This window comes from Polyodon spathula, chromosome 11, assembly GCF_017654505.1.
Source record: "Polyodon spathula isolate WHYD16114869_AA chromosome 11, ASM1765450v1, whole genome shotgun sequence".
Taxonomy (NCBI): Eukaryota; Metazoa; Chordata; class Actinopteri; order Acipenseriformes; family Polyodontidae; genus Polyodon; species Polyodon spathula.
Window position 1 is genome coordinate 33,869,706 of NC_054544.1, and position 15,404 is coordinate 33,885,109.

General features: G+C 44.8%; 1 protein-coding gene across 14 annotated transcripts in view; it reads right to left on the reverse strand.

Moving 5' to 3' along the window:
• The window catches only part of LOC121322859 (mediator of RNA polymerase II transcription subunit 12-like protein), a 119,512-nt gene that overhangs the window by 99,366 nt on the left and 4,742 nt on the right, over nt 1–15,404 (reverse strand). For 8 of the 14 annotated variants that reach the window (XM_041263289.1, XM_041263286.1, XM_041263294.1 and 5 more), the window contains 8 exons: nt 11,626–11,817; nt 9,784–9,943; nt 9,262–9,431; nt 8,937–9,047; nt 7,503–7,757; nt 6,964–7,113; nt 6,710–6,809; nt 1,222–1,382 (listed from right to left, as the gene is read on the reverse strand). In XM_041263289.1, the coding sequence (XP_041119223.1) occupies nt 1,222–1,382; nt 6,710–6,809; nt 6,964–7,113; nt 7,503–7,757; nt 8,937–9,047; nt 9,262–9,431; nt 9,784–9,943; nt 11,626–11,817 (1,299 nt within the window). The remainder of the gene's footprint in view (nt 1–1,221; nt 1,383–6,709; nt 6,810–6,963; nt 7,114–7,502; nt 7,758–8,936; nt 9,048–9,261; nt 9,432–9,783; nt 9,944–11,625; nt 11,818–15,404) is intronic. The other 6 variants (XM_041263297.1, XM_041263293.1, XM_041263296.1 and 3 more) reach the window with 1 other exon arrangement.

Consider the following 15,404-nt stretch of genomic DNA (forward strand, 5'->3'; position numbering starts at 1 on the left):
GCTGATCTTTTCCTTCGTTTGGGTAAAGCTCAGCAGAGAGAAGAACCGAGAGAGGAGCTCTCATTAAGAAAGAGACGTGTTACATGTTTTGTGTCGTGTTTTGTCTGTGTTGTAATTGTCCGTGTTTTGCACCACCAGACAGTTAAAGCACAAATCCAGAGCTGTAGCCGACGGTCAGCACGATCCTGATCACCAGTGCACAACTGTCACGAAATACCCGTGTCTGCACTCACCCAGGTCTGGTGACCGTGTGTTCGTTTCTGTTGGGACTATGCCCTGTTTTGTTATCCCCGTGCTTTACACATAGTTGTGTATTGCCAGGGATTTATTATTTAACGGTCACCAGACCTGGAATGTAAATAAAAGCAGTTCCACAGGATTACAATTGTCTGCCTTTCACTCCTGCACCGCATCACCGCTACACCTGTTCCCCATTCACCAGCCACTTAGCCCCAGAGGTCCTAAGCAAATGTCAGAGGAAACAATCAACATATTAAATCATGTATGTTACACAGAGCGAGACATCTGCAGGGGCTACTTTAAAGCAATATGCAAGTACAGTAAACACTTGGCTTACATTCAGAGTGACTCAGATAAACATAAGGGCAACTCCCTCTGACTTACATCAAGGAAAGGTAAAAAGTACTTCTTCTGACCACTATTAAAACCGAAATGCCTTCAGGTAAAACTTTTAAAATAAAAATGTTTGTTTTGCTTTTAATGTGGTTTCTGGTCAAAAGGGAAATGGGAAAAGAACAGAGAACAAACACCAATTCTAGAGAACCACGATATAAAAAGCATTATGGTCTGGAAAAATAAAAACACACATATCATGCAGGTGTAGGTTCATACAACATATTCTGGGGGGTACTGAGTCCCCTATATGGGCCATACTCCACTATAGGTGGGCTTACCATATGACTCCAGGACAGTTTGGGACAGTTCAGAATGCAGTGTGGTTGAAAAAAGCTTGAACTGTCCCAAACTGTCCTAGTGTACATAGAGGCATATGGTAACCCTAACTATAGGGGTTCAGAAAGCATGTAATAGACATTCCTACATTTAAAAAGTCTTTACATCAAGTTAAAAGAGTTAAGATACAAACATACTGTGACATTGTGAAGAATTGGATGTGCTATTCTGCAGTATTATAGGAATAAAGATGAAAATGGGAACTTCAACAAACAATGGAATTGGAGTGGTTAGGATGCATGTCCATACCTCCTGGCTATTTTTGTTTTTGTTTGGCCAAAAGATCTTGTGGTACAAGGTGTCCAGGGAGTTGCTGGAGTCTGACCTGTCGAAGCAATGGCGATCCAGCACTTCTAGTGTGTGCAAAACCTTACCAATAGTAAACCCTGCAGCAAGAGAAAAGGCATCGTCTGAAACGTTAAAAAAGAAATAATTAAAATCTCAGTGCTTAATACTGGAGATTCTAGCTCATTGTCTTATTTCTTTGCAACACTCTGCAAACAACCTTTAAACAACGAAAGCAGAAAAAAAGGGCTGACAACCATTACCGAATGGGAAGAGCTCTCTCTGTATATAAAAAAGCTGCCCTATCAGGGCCCTGCTGTGAGGGGAAGTCCCTCCCACCTCCTGCTGAAGAGGGACCTCCTCGCAGTAGCATATCGCCATTTTCTTTAGAAATCAAAGGTCAGCTGGGGACACGACCTCAAACGGTAATGGCTGTCATTCTCTTTCAGGGAACCAGGGTTATGGTAATAACCTAACATTCCCTTTCAATGGAATGACAACCATTACCGAATGGGAAGCTGTACCAAAGCTGTCGTGGCTCCAGATTACAGACAGTACAGCCTCATGGTAGCCTCAGAGCCCACATGACGCCTAAGGGCATGCCCCTGGTAGAATGGGCGGTAACGTCCCCCGGTAAGGGTGAGTCCGTCTGTTCATAAGCCAAGCTTATAGCATCTGCCACGCAGTGCGCTAGACGTTGCTTCGATAGGGCCTGACCTCTACAGCGGGACCCATAGCAGACAAACAGCTGGTTGAACTGTTTCCAGGATGCCGTCCTATCCAGGTAACAGCGCAGAGCCCAAACTGGGAAAAGCGTGTGCTGTCTACAGTCCTCCTCTGACTCGTAAGGGGAGGTCTGAAAGTTTCCAAAACCACTGGTTGGTTTACATGGAATGAAGACACCTCCTTTGGCAAAAAGGCTGGATTTGTTCTTAATGTTACCCGCGAGTCATTTCCAGTGAAAACCATACATGTGTCATCAATGGACAGCGCATGAAGCTCACTTACTCGTCTGGCAGATGTAATGGCTATTAAAACACCACCTTCAAGGAAACAGGGCGCAGTTCTGCTGACGCCATGGGCTCGAATGGGGGACCCGTAAGGACCCGCAGAACCAGTTCTAGATCCCACTTGGGGACCATACTTTTCATGAGAAGACAAAGCCTCTGAGCCCCTTTAAGAAATTGCACTGCCAGGAAATGTGCCCAAGGGGACACAGAGTCAATTTTGTCAAGGTGTTGAAGGAAGGTTAATATCGTCTCAATAGGGCAGGTCACAGGGTCATGACCTTCGGCAATGCACCAGTCTTAGAAAACCTTGCATTTGTATGAGCACTGGGCTCTAGTGTTTGGCGCCCTAGCAGACTGTAGTGTTTCTACTACTGCATCTGGCAAACCTCGTCTGGATAGACGGCTCTGTTCAACGGCCAAACCCAGAGTTGGAGCTGGGCTGGGTTTGGGTGCCATAACAGCCCCTCCGCTTGGCTCAGGAGATCCTTGAGCAGCCACGGTTGACCCGACAACATGTCGGAGAGGAGAGCAAACCAGGGGCGTCTCAGCCATCTGGGTGCACCAGCAGAACCTGTGCTCTCTCCACCCTGATCCTCTCTAGAGTCAGGGGTATTAATGGTAGCGGAGGGAGCCCATACAAGAGCCCCTGTGGGGTGATCTAGCGCTTCTTCTCCCAGAGGGCCCCCGTCTCTCTCCATGGAGACCCATAGGGGGCAGTGAGTGGACTCGGCTGTGAAAAAAGGTTGACTTGTACAGTACAAAACCTCTCCCAAATCTGTTTCACCACTTGAGGATGCAATCTCCATTCCGAGCTGTCCGGGGAGGTGAACCACCCTGACGGAACGCAAGTTTCTGTGCTTCCAGGACCGGAGTCTGTGCGCTGTGTGGTGAAGGCCCGGCAAGCGCAGGCCGCCTTGGTGGTTTAAGTAGGCTACCACTGTAGTACTGTCTGTCCGGACCAGCACATGTTTGTGTACTACCTGCTGGCGAAAATGAGATACCGCCAGGTTCACTGCTTGCACCTCTTGGGCATTTATGTGTGCTTGCTGCCAATGTCCCTTCCACTGACCTCTTATTCCTCTCCCATTCCAGACCGCTCCCCAGCCGAGGCTGGAGGCGTCTGTAGTGACCACTTCCCTTCTGTGAGGGGATCCGAGGGGAGATCCGAGGCGCAGATTGCCAGGACGGAGCCACCACTCCAATGTCTTCTGGCATTATCTGGACACTCGCACCAGCTGGTACCAATCTCGGACCGGGTGCACCTTGAGCGTATTTACCCAGGCTTGAAGAGGGAGCAATCTCAGCAGCCTTAGTGGAAGGATTCTCGAGGCGGCTGCCATCAGCCCCAACAACGTTTGATATATTTTGATGCAGGAGAGCATCCTCTCTGAATAGGCAGAGTGTGGCTTCCAACGACTAAATCCTGTCTTCCGACAGTGAGGCAAGCATGCTCACAGAGTTCAGTTTTATCCCCAGAAACACTGCGGACTGAGACGGTACGAAGGTGCTCTTCCTTAGCTTCGCCACATGATCCTGTTTTGTGTGAGCCTTGGCACGTGCTTTGGAACACGCGCAAACTAGCCAATCATCCAGATAGTTCAGGATCCGAATACCCCACAGCCTGAGTGGAGCCAGTGCTGCATCCATGCACTTTGAGAAAGTGCGGGGCGCCAGCAAGAGGCCAAACGGCAGCCCGCAGAATTTGTACGCGTTGCCTTGAAAGGAGAAGCGCAGATACTTTCTGTGCGCGGGACGGATCGGGACATGGAAGTAGGCATCTTGCAGGTCGATCAATGTGAACCTGTCACCCAGCTGGATGGACTGGAGGACACGATGTGCTGTCAACATGCTAAAATTTCTCTGTTTGAGGAACAAGTTGAGGACCTTGTGGTCCATAATAGGTCTGAAACCACTGTCCCCCTTGGGCACCAGGAAGTACCTGGAGTAAAAGCCGCTGAGGGCATTGCTTGGGTTTACCAAGGGCACAGAGTTCTTCTGTTGAAAATTGGCGATCTCCTGTTGAAGGAGTATCATGCTCGCAGGTTTGATGGTGGTGAGGAGCACACCCTTGAAGGTTGGCGGACCTAAGCGGAATTGTAGAGCGTATCCGTGTCTCACCTATCGATAGCACCCAGGAGTCCTAGGTGCAGTCTTGCCATGGGTCGTTTCCTTGGGTCAGTCCAGTTGTGAGGGGTTGGTGGCAGTCGGGGCCCCCCAGGGGCAGTCTCCCTTGAGCTTGGGAGGGGGCGGGTCTTTCGTAGGCCCCAGCCTCGGTCTCCAGCCAGAGAACCAGTTACCCCCGGCCGGCGGTGGTCCCTTGCTGCCGTCTCTTCCTCTGCCTGCTTGCTTGTTCTGGGGTGGAGGGCGGCGTTCAGGACCAGTTGCCCCTGCCGTTTGTGAAGGCCACCTTGGGTGCTGGCGGTAGGAAGGGAGAAGAGAGAACCTCTGTGACCCTGTGGGACCTCTCAAGGTTCACATCAATGGTAGCCCCAAACGTTTGCCCCGGTGTAATAGGGGTATCCAATAACGCCACCTTCTCGGTCTCTACCACCTTGGCCTGAGTTAGCTACTGGTGTCTTCAGACGGTTACCAGCGCCGCTAGAGACCTGCCTGATGCCTGACCTAACTCCCCCATTAGGTCAGTCATCGTCCTTGTTACCGCCAGTAGCTCCCCTGTGTCTGTCTCCGTTGACCTCTCCTGCAGCCTCTCAGCCAGCTGCATCTGGTACAAGACCAGTATGGCCATAACATTGGCGGCTCTAGTTAACAGTGCCGTGGACGCATATGCCTTTTTTTAGCTTCGTGTCTGTTGTTCTGCACAGCTTGGAAGGGCAGGGAGGGTCTTGTCCCCTTTGGTAAGGGTGGACCCCTGCATCTGGGCGGCGACCACCTCACCTCTATGGACGGATATCTGCGCCTTTGCACCGGTGGCGGAGAAGGTGATGGTGATCCAGGAGTGTCCCTGGTCACCGTGGCTGGCGGGGTACTTGAGGAACTTTGGCTGGGGCTCTGAACCACCGATCTCACCTCCCTTGCTTTGGGGAGAGAGACTCTGCTGGGGAGAGGGTTAGGGTTAGGGTTAGGGTCTTCTTGAGAACTTGCGACAGGGAGAGCAGTCCAGCTCGCCCCCCAGCGCCCTGGCCGCATGGTCTGACCCTAGGCATCTGGCGCAGGTTGAATGCTCGTCCTGCTTGGGGAGCTTTGCTGTGCACTGGTCGCACTGGTGGAAGACAGAGGAGAATCCAGTGGAGCACACCGACATGGTGCGGGCTGTGACGAGCGAAGCGTCGGTGCCGAGCATAATAACTGGCGCCAATTAACAGGCGTCTGTGTCAGAGTTGAGGATGCACCGATTGGTGTCGGTGCCCAGAGAGCACGGACGAAACCAGGCTGATAATAAGTGCGAGTATAACGGCTTCAGCATCGAGAACACACGGTCAGTGCCCAGTCAATCGGTGCCAAGGTCGGTGCCGAGAACGACCGCAGTTGGTGCCCAGTCTATCGGTGCCGAGACTATCGATGCTGAGTCAATCGGTGCCGAATCAATCGATGCCGAAGTCAGTGCCAAGTCTATCGGTGCCGAGGTCGGCGCCGCACAGAACGAGGTCGGTGTCGAGTCAATCGGTGCCGAGTTCAATGTTCTGACCGGTGCCGAGTTCAATCGGCATCAGAAGCGGCGCTGAAGATTTTTTCCACTGGTGCTGAGCAATCTGCGTCGGGGTCGGCGTCAAGGCTGTTATCCAAGCCGGTGCCGAGTTAATTTGGCATCAGGGTCGTCGCCGAGGAGAGCGCGGTCAATGCCGTGCTCATCTAGCTGCAAGTAGTTGAGGCTGAGTAAATCGGCATAGGGGACGGGACCCCAAGCCCGCAGGGTCACCCTACAGTACAACAACAGTTCAAAACACGGTTGAAAAACTACACAAGGTAGTGGAACAGATAGTAATGGCTGCTTGCCAATCTCAAAAGAGGGGTCGAAACTAGTCAGTAAACTGATGCGAGAAGAAGGCAGGAGCACTCTCAATTAACGCTCAAAAGTGTAATATTACCATGTACAAAAATAATTTGAAGGTTTAAAACCAACAAATCATCCAAATTCGGACAAAGAAAGCACAAGGTAATCTGTCTCAGTGAAGTGAGAGAGAAAATGGCGATATACTACTGTGAGGATGTCCCTCTTCAGCAGGAGGTGGGAGGGACTTCCTCCTCAAAGCAGGGCACTGATAGGGCAGCTTTTTATATATATGCTCAGTGATTGCTGGTCAGAGATGGCTCTTCCCATTTGGTAATGGTTGTCATTCCATTGAAAGGGAACTGGATTTAGCAGACTGCTGCCCCCTAGAAGTGGTTTTTGAAACTGCACCCAAATCAACTCAAGACCGACTGAACCCTACTGGGAACAAGCTCCTGAGCTCCATGTGGAAATAATCTTCCTCACTACCTACCTGCAGCAGACTCATGGCATTTGTCGAAAGACCATCGGACCTCCACAGCCCTCCCTCGCTGCTTGATTTGCTGCTCCACTTCGTATATACTTGCTCTCACCTAAGAGGGAAATGAAAGATCATCGTATTCTCTCATGTACAAAATCCGTATCCAACCTCTGAGACATTCTAAAGAACAAGTCTGGCTGCCCACAACATCACAGCAGGCATTTCTAATGGTTGACAGGTGCTGTACAGGTTCCCCGCATGCTCACCTGCTGGTTAAAGACAGAGTTCTCTCCTGGCATGGGCAAAGCAGACGGGGCCACAGGGAGCAGGTCCAGAGGGGAGCCGGGGGTGGGACTCCTGCTCTCATTAGGGCAGTAATTCCACACCAAGGCACTGGGACAGCAAAGGGTTACTGTCTGCAAGAGAAAACTTCACTTAAGAAAAAAATATAACACACTATCTGGTGTTGCAGTGTTTCATTAAATGACATTAGTACAGTTTAAAAGTATTGCTGTATTTCATTCTTATTACAGTTTTTTTTTTTTTCTAGGTAACGCACACGTGGTTAATAAAAATGTGACCAAAAGCATGAAACTCTTTTGTAATGATATTATCAGTATAGGGCACTTGAAATAAATTACTGGTAGTGTAAATACCAGTAATTTCATTATTCAATTATTCAATTTTTTTACTAAGCTAAAGATTATGAACCTTGCTTTTAGTTTACATTCATACAAGATACATTGGCTAACTAAAAATGATCCTTTTTAGGTAGCTCTCGATGGGAGACAGTATGAGGCCATACCTGCATGACACAGCTTAGGCCGTAGATGAGTGGTCGGTGCTGGGAGCAGGAATTCCAGTCTGCCAGGCCTGACTGTGTGGAGCTCACCCCAGCGTTGGGGGCACCGCGCGAAGGGAGGGTTGGTCCTATTACCACGTGTGGGGAGTGGGCTGAGACCAGGCCGTGGTTCTCACTCAGCAACAGAGACAGTCGTCCAGCACAGAAATAAGCAAGGCGACGGGACAGGTAGGCTGACTGAACAAAATCTTCAGAGTACTGGAACAGAATAAAAGTGTTAAAGCACTGTGCTGCTTAACTCTTTCATGCATGAAACATTGAAACTAGTTGAAAATAATTTGAAATAGTTTATAGACACTGTGGAAGGGTGGTGGGTAATTCACTGACACAGGAGACAGACAGGTGGATTTGGCAACACCGCACAGGTGCCCAGTTTTATTTTCGGGGTGCTGTTTTTCAGTTTATCCCACAGATGGCGCTGTGGGTCCGTGGTCTGATTTACCAATGATGGTAAACAGAACCACGGGCATACCAAGCGATCGTACACAATACTGGCGCCTTGCAGGTTCTCAAATAAATAACAATGAAAACAGAAGGCAAAAATAACAAGGGACAAAATAACACAATAACAAAACTACAAATAAAAGGTGCTGCACTCTGCAGCAATATCCCGGTCGCCGCTGCCCGTGCGACCCGGATCTCCGTCCTACGCTGCCGGCTACCTAGCCTGCTCTGCTATATTTTTAAGGGGTCTGCCCAAGGGTTCCCCGCTCTCACTGTCTCACTGTGACACTTTCGTGTCTTTTTCTCTCCCGGCTGGTTCTCGGTCCGCAACCAGCGTTTCCGCACTCTCAGCGTGTCTATAAGGGCAGACCTGAGGAAACAGCAGAGCGTTATTTTATAGGACCAACAATCTCCCAAGACTCGCCTCTCAGCCATTCAGAGAGGGGGAAAGTCCACACACCCACTTTCCCACCTCCCTGTGTCACTGCCATGACTCACAGGCGGTTGTTGGGCAACTGCCGCCCTCTTCCTGCAGCCCGTGAATACGCCAGCAGAGTCAGCACAGATCTCTCCCTGGTACAGACACACATATCTCCTAGCCTCATGTGAGGCTATCATGCATTTGTGTCTTCCATATGTCCCCATATAAAGACTAGAGAGAGTTTTTTGTATCTGTCACCATACAAGGCCGCCATGCATGAGATTGTTAAAGGCACTGTACAGTATTGGAATTGCAGCGGGGCAAGGCGTTACTCCAATTAGGACAAAATACTAACGGTAGCAACCTTTGTTATTTCATTCTTTCTTGATTGTTTTCTTTCTTTCGTACAGTACTTTCCCATCCCAGTTATAATTATTGACATGTGGCTGGCTGGATCTCATGTGCTAGGCAGGTCACCTTTAACCTTTAACAATTAACAACCCCCTCCTTACCTGCAGCATCAGTGGCAGCAACAGTTTAAGGACTTCATCATCACCTGGTCTGACTTTCTCCAAAACATCCAGGATCCACGCCAGGAATTCCTGTTTCTCAAACATCCCCTCCTAAGACAAAGTGTCAAGCAATTCAATGAAAATGTATGCAAACCCACTGCTGCAATCACTTTAAAAGTGTACCAGGAATTCAATTTAGCTGTTCCACTGAACCCAGACACCGCCAAAAGGTTGATCGGCTTAGAAACAAGCTGAGCTCAAAATTAGCATGGGTTTAAATACTAAAGTCGAATACTAGAAGATGTGGTAACTTGGTTGTTCTTACCTGAAACATATAGAACGCCAGCTTCTCATTGTAACCCCACTGCTTCACGGCTTGCTCCACCTCTTGAGGCAGGGGAGCAGAGCTGTTCCCTTGGTTTGGTGTCCCATGGTAAAACTCAGCCAACTTTGCCAGCTGTTCTCTGAGGTACCTGGTGAGTATCTGAGTCCATTCTGTAAACATTTGTTTTATAAAATAACAGAAAGGTAATAATATACAACCCAATCCCACAAACAAAACATGAATTAGCTTATCAGTAGATTACTGCATGCTAACTGCCAACAGCAAAGTTTGTTGTTGTGATTTTAAGATTAGCAAAATATAAAAAACAATGTTACATGCCAAGGTTCTGGAGGGGGCAGACTTTTAAGAATTATATGTCGTCCCCTACCATGCATAGCTTGTTCTTTCACATCTATATGAAGCCTCTAGCTCACCTACAGTGAGTATACTGTTATCAATTGGTGATTAGCTTGACCAAGCAATTCAAGTGAAGACCGTGTGGTAACCTCCTGAATCCATTACCTATAGTCGGGTCTGTTGCTTGTCGTTTCTTAATTTTAGCCTCAGATATTGCAGCGTAATAGGCACAGGTCATCTTGATCAGCCATACTGCTCTTAATAATGGCACAGAATACTTTGCTAAGTAGGCAAAGACCTCCTCCTTCTTGCTAAGGATGGGTACCTGAAAAAGAAGAAGCTGCAACTGTTTAAAAAAAAAAAGAAAGTTTGTCAAAATGCTCCTGCAAAAAAAAAAAAAGGAATAAATCATTTGTAAAAATGAAGAGTTCTTTATAAAAAACAGTAGATCCGTTCATACCTTGAGTTCTCAATAATTGCAATCAACATACCCCCTCATTATTGGATTTAATTAGCTCTACATGGACAGTCCAATCCAATTACAAAAAATGACCTTCAAAACAAATAAACCTCTTTATACATGATGAAAGAGGCTTTCACAGTTTAGACATTTTAATGGACTATATTTTTGGGTGCCAAGGTGTTTTGCTTTTTTTCTGTAAGTTCTAAGGTAGCATTGCACAGCAGTGGAATGAACTATCCTCAGGCTTTAATAGAATTATTTATGTTCTTAAATAACGGAATTGGCAAGAGATCCTCCTTTGCACAAATTGCAGAGAACTACTAAGATGAATGAATTGCTTTCTTTTAAATCACAGAATAACATTTTATTTATTTTCACGCAGAATTTATTTGCTGCGTTTTGTGTACTGTTTCACTTTGATCCGAAAAGTATTTTTCGTTCTTTTAAAGACCAGAACTTGTGAAACATCAACAGACCCTGTGCAACAGTAAAATATCGTTCATTTTGTGACTTGAGAAATATGTATCCTATTGATGCTACAGAAGAGCAGCACTGGAGACAATTTTGACTGTATTGGGAAACATGCCCTCAACACAGTTTCTTTCCTGGTGTTTAAGTGGGATTGATCACACAATGAGCATTCTGCATTCCTCCTTCATTGCATTGCTTTAAATGGAAATGACAGTCAAGTTTTAAACGTGTTGATCTCCTATGTAAATATGGTATTAGCCAACCTAGTTTTTGATGCATTAAAATAATCATCTCATGTGTCAAAGATGTCAAATCTATCCAACTATTGCCCTGGGCTGCATGTCTGCTTTCTGTAAAACTCAATGATATTAGTTCTAGAAACGCTTCATGACTGTCAGTTAAAAAAATTGGCAGGCTGAGCTTGTTCAGGATTCCAATCTTTTTGTGAAATGAGTTACAGGTCCCCAGGGAAGTGAATCATGATACCGGGAATCACTGAAGTGAAACTAACAACGAGAAATTGAACAGTTGGGGGGGGTGGGTGCAACGACACACACACGACAATTTAAAAGAATACTGTATATACCCTCTGAAGTGGAATAATATCTATTTGTTTGAGATTTTCCATCGTAAATCTTCAATAAAATCACATGCCTACTGCTCCTCTTAGAGGTAAACTTTATACTGGCCTCATTACAGAAATTCCACCTTGCTCAGCCACATTGACATGCCAGTGACTCTGTTAAACATGCCAAATATCAGCGAGTGCAAAAACAGTAATAAATTACAATTAAACAAAAAAGGGTAATATTCAGGTTGATAAGCCTTCAGTTTGTTTACTGCACATTTTAGGTGATTATGATATTGGCCTTATTTTACTACTGTCCTAAACAACCGATTTCATATATCGTAACTCTAAAGGCAACATAGATTTTTTCTTAATGTCTAATTCTGAAACTCTCAGACACTATAGCACTGAAGTACTAAAATCAGAATATCCTCTATTTGTGCGATACTGTACTGGAAATGCAGACACAGGACAGTCTGTTGGTAAAAGCTAGAGACAGGCCTACCTTTTTCGCTAAAACAGTGAGAGGTTTGCTTCCAGCCAGCTCAGTAAACCAGTTGTGTATCGCACTGTGTGAGCGTGCAGTGACCAGCCAATAGTTATCTTTGGCATAAATCTGTGGTTTCTTCTTCCCTGTGTCCTGAAAGGTATTCAGCTTCAGCTTTTCTGCTAATATACTGCTGAAATAGGCCCCGATCTATAAAGAGAGACAAGAAAATACTGGAACAATACAGACACAAATGCATGGATAATTGTGTAGTAATTGTTTTGATAGAATAATAAATAAACAATAGGGGTGTGATGTCACTTGTGCTTGGAGTTGCTTTTAAGAAGTATTTATGGGCATTGAATATCTGCCAATAAATACTTAAAAGCAATTAAGAGTGCGAGTAGGAGTGTCAGCACACCCCTAATAAACACATGAATGAATTATTGTGTAAAACTGAAATTAACATTAAGTACATTCATGCCGAGTGAAGACAAATAGCAGTTTTATTCTTCACAGTGGTATTGCATAGTTGGCTGAAATAGGGAACATATCAATCGAGATAGTGTCTTGTCTAAATAGCATAATGGAAACACAATCATCTGGAGATTATAAAAAGACAATTTAAGTAGCTGAACATACAGTTCTGTAATTGCCTGCGACTCCCCACACTGACAGGTTATTTTAGCAGTCATTTTTCTGAAATGTGTCATATTTAAGCATAAGGGACTTGCATGTGTATTTCTGGAACTATGAAACTCTGTATTTAAAGCAGAACAGATCTGCAGGTGTTGAAACTGAGATGAAGAGAGATGGCAGTTGTTTCCGACAGACACTAATTGTACTAAGGTTAACTACTGTGCTATATTAAAAGTGCTGCTTCAGTAAAGTAATTCTTCTTTAGAAAAACACATTGATTTATTTTCAGAAACATAATTGCTAACTTTCAATGCCTTGAGGACCACAAGTCTGCTGTCCTGTAACACGGTGTTTGTTTGTTTTTTTATGTTTGTTCCTACAATGCATTTCCAAAATAAATTATATTACAGTAAAACTATTATCCAAACTAATTAGGACCAGGGATGTTCGGAAAATTGAATTGCTCCGATAAATCGAATTATGACAGTGATATCTTTACATGACAAACAATGCAGGAGCGTATACTAACAACATGGTCTTGCAATTTTAACAGCTTCTTAAATGTGACTATTTTAAACCCCATCTTAAGGCAACCCAGACCTTAGATAAGACAGTGGAAACAATCACAGAAAAGTGTTCCATCATTTATTGGTTTTGACAACATCATATTTAAAATATGAGAGGTTTGTCTTGAGACTGGCAGATTGTAAGATCACTATAAAGCTGCAAATTAGATGGCCGATTTTTGTACATTCAGAGAGACTGATATTCCATAAAATGTTAAATGAGTAAGTCTGAACCCGGAAAGCACTGACAAACACTAACTCAACCATTACAGCAATAAAGTGCTCTATTAACTGGAAGCTAACTCGATGCTGTCTCTGTCGTAAAATAAGCTGACAAAGAAAATAATTCTGTCCATGTCATTACTTTCCAATACTAATAGGTAGGGCGGTAGCTAGCAAGTCAAGCTCTGTATAGCAGACAGCAGGTGTCCTGTGACCCAGTGAAATGCTGCATTCTTTCATTTGAAATGTTAACAATAGAACAGAAAACCTTGATTTCCACTATTTTAAAGGTATCAGCTAACCTTTAGGACCAATGTGGTGGATTGTTTATAAACACCCAATCCACAGAAGTCTATTAAGTTCTCAAAATGAAATGATGAGTGTTAGTCCGTATGTTCTTTGAATAGCTTGATGACTTCACACTGAGGGTTTTCAAAAAAATAAAAACATACGTAGAAACCATTTTCGCAATCCAGAGTGCAGTTTTAACGTACAGTGGCTCTCGAAAGTATTCACCCCCTTGGACTGTTCCACATTTTATTGTGTTACAACATGGAATCAAAATGGATTTATTTAGGAGCTTTTGCCACTGATCAACACAAAAAAAGTCCATAATGTCAAAGTGAAAAATAAAATCTATAAATTGTTCTAAATGAATTACAAATACAAAGCAGAAATTACAAATGCAAAACAGAAAAAAAAAAACTTATGATTGCAAAGTATTACCCCCTTGAGTCAATATTTGGTAGAGGCACCTTTGGCAGCAATTACAGCCATGAGTCAACCAATTGTCTTTAGAAGTCACATAATTAGTTGAATGGAGTCCACCTGTGTGCAACTAAGGTGTTTCACACGATTTCAAGTTAAATACACTTGTCTCTGGGAGGTCCCACAAATCCGAAATAAGGTTCTTCAAAAGCACCAATCAGGGGTAGGATATAAGAACATTTCCAAGGCATTGACTATCCCCTGGACCACAGTAAAGTCCATAATTAAGAAATGGAGAGAACATGGCACAACTGTGAATCTGTCAAGAACAGGCCGTCCTCAAAAATGGAGTATCGTGGTGAGAAGGGCACTGGTCAGGGAGGCCACCAAGCGGCCTATGGCAACTCTAAAGTAGTTACAGTCTTCCACGGCTGAGCTGGGAGACACTGTACATATGGCAACAATAGCCCGGGTGCTTCACAAAACTGACCTTTATGAGAGAGTGGCGAAAAGAAAGCCATTGTTGAAAAAAACTCACATCAAATCTTGGCTAGAGTTTGCCAGAAGGCATGTGGGAGACTCTGAGACCAAGTGGAAGAAGATTCTATGTTTAGCGCAAGCCTAACACCACACATCATCCTGAGAACACCATCCCTACCATGAAGCATGGTGGTGGCAGCATCATGCTATGAGGATGCAAAATACAGAGAAATCCTGGAGGAAAACCTGCTGAAGTCTGCAAGAGACCTGGGACTTAGGAGAAGATCTTCCAGCAAGATAATGATCCCAAACATACAGCCAAAGCCACAATGGAATGGCTTAAAACCAAAAAGGTCAATATCCTGGAGTGGCCCAGTCAAAGCCTGGACCTCAATCCAATTGAGAATGTGTGGAAAGAGTTCAAAATTGCTGTTCACCAAAGGTCCCTATCCAACTTGATGGAGCTTGAGCAATTTTGCAAAGAAGAATGGGAAAAAATTGCAGTGTCCAGATGTGCAAAGCTGGTAGAGACTTATACACATAGACTCATGGCTGAATAACTGCTGCCAAAGGGGGGTGCCTCTACCAAATATTGATTCAAGGGGGTGAATACTTATGCACTCATAAGTTTTTTTTTTTCTGTTTTGTATTTGTAATTTCTGTTTTGTATTTGTAATTAATTTAGAACAATTTGTAGATTTCATTTTTCACTTTGACATTATGGACATTTTTTGTGTTGATCAGTGGCAACAGCTCCTAATTAAATCAATTTTGATTCCATGTTGCAACACAATAAAATGTGGAAAAGTCCAAAGGGGGGGAGGGGGGGGGGGGGGGGGTGAATACTTTTGAGAGCCACTGTATCTGACATATTGTACTTCACTTGCAATAACTTTACATTTCAATGTGGGTAGCCCTGGGTGTATTACTTTTACTGGTTTAACTGAAAAAAGCACTTTGTGCAGAGAAAGCATTGTTGACTCTACAAGGCCCAGCCATTTCCACTGAAGACAGGCTACTGGTTTTCAAACGATAGAACTCAAGGTCTCCACTCTTTTCCATTAGAGATTATTTTCAAAAGCTGCCTCAGTGTTGCTTTGTTCACAATGATTCCTCTCATGCAGTACAGGGATAAGTGAAACAGAGAGTAAATATATTTATAGTTGTTGTATTTTTATTTAT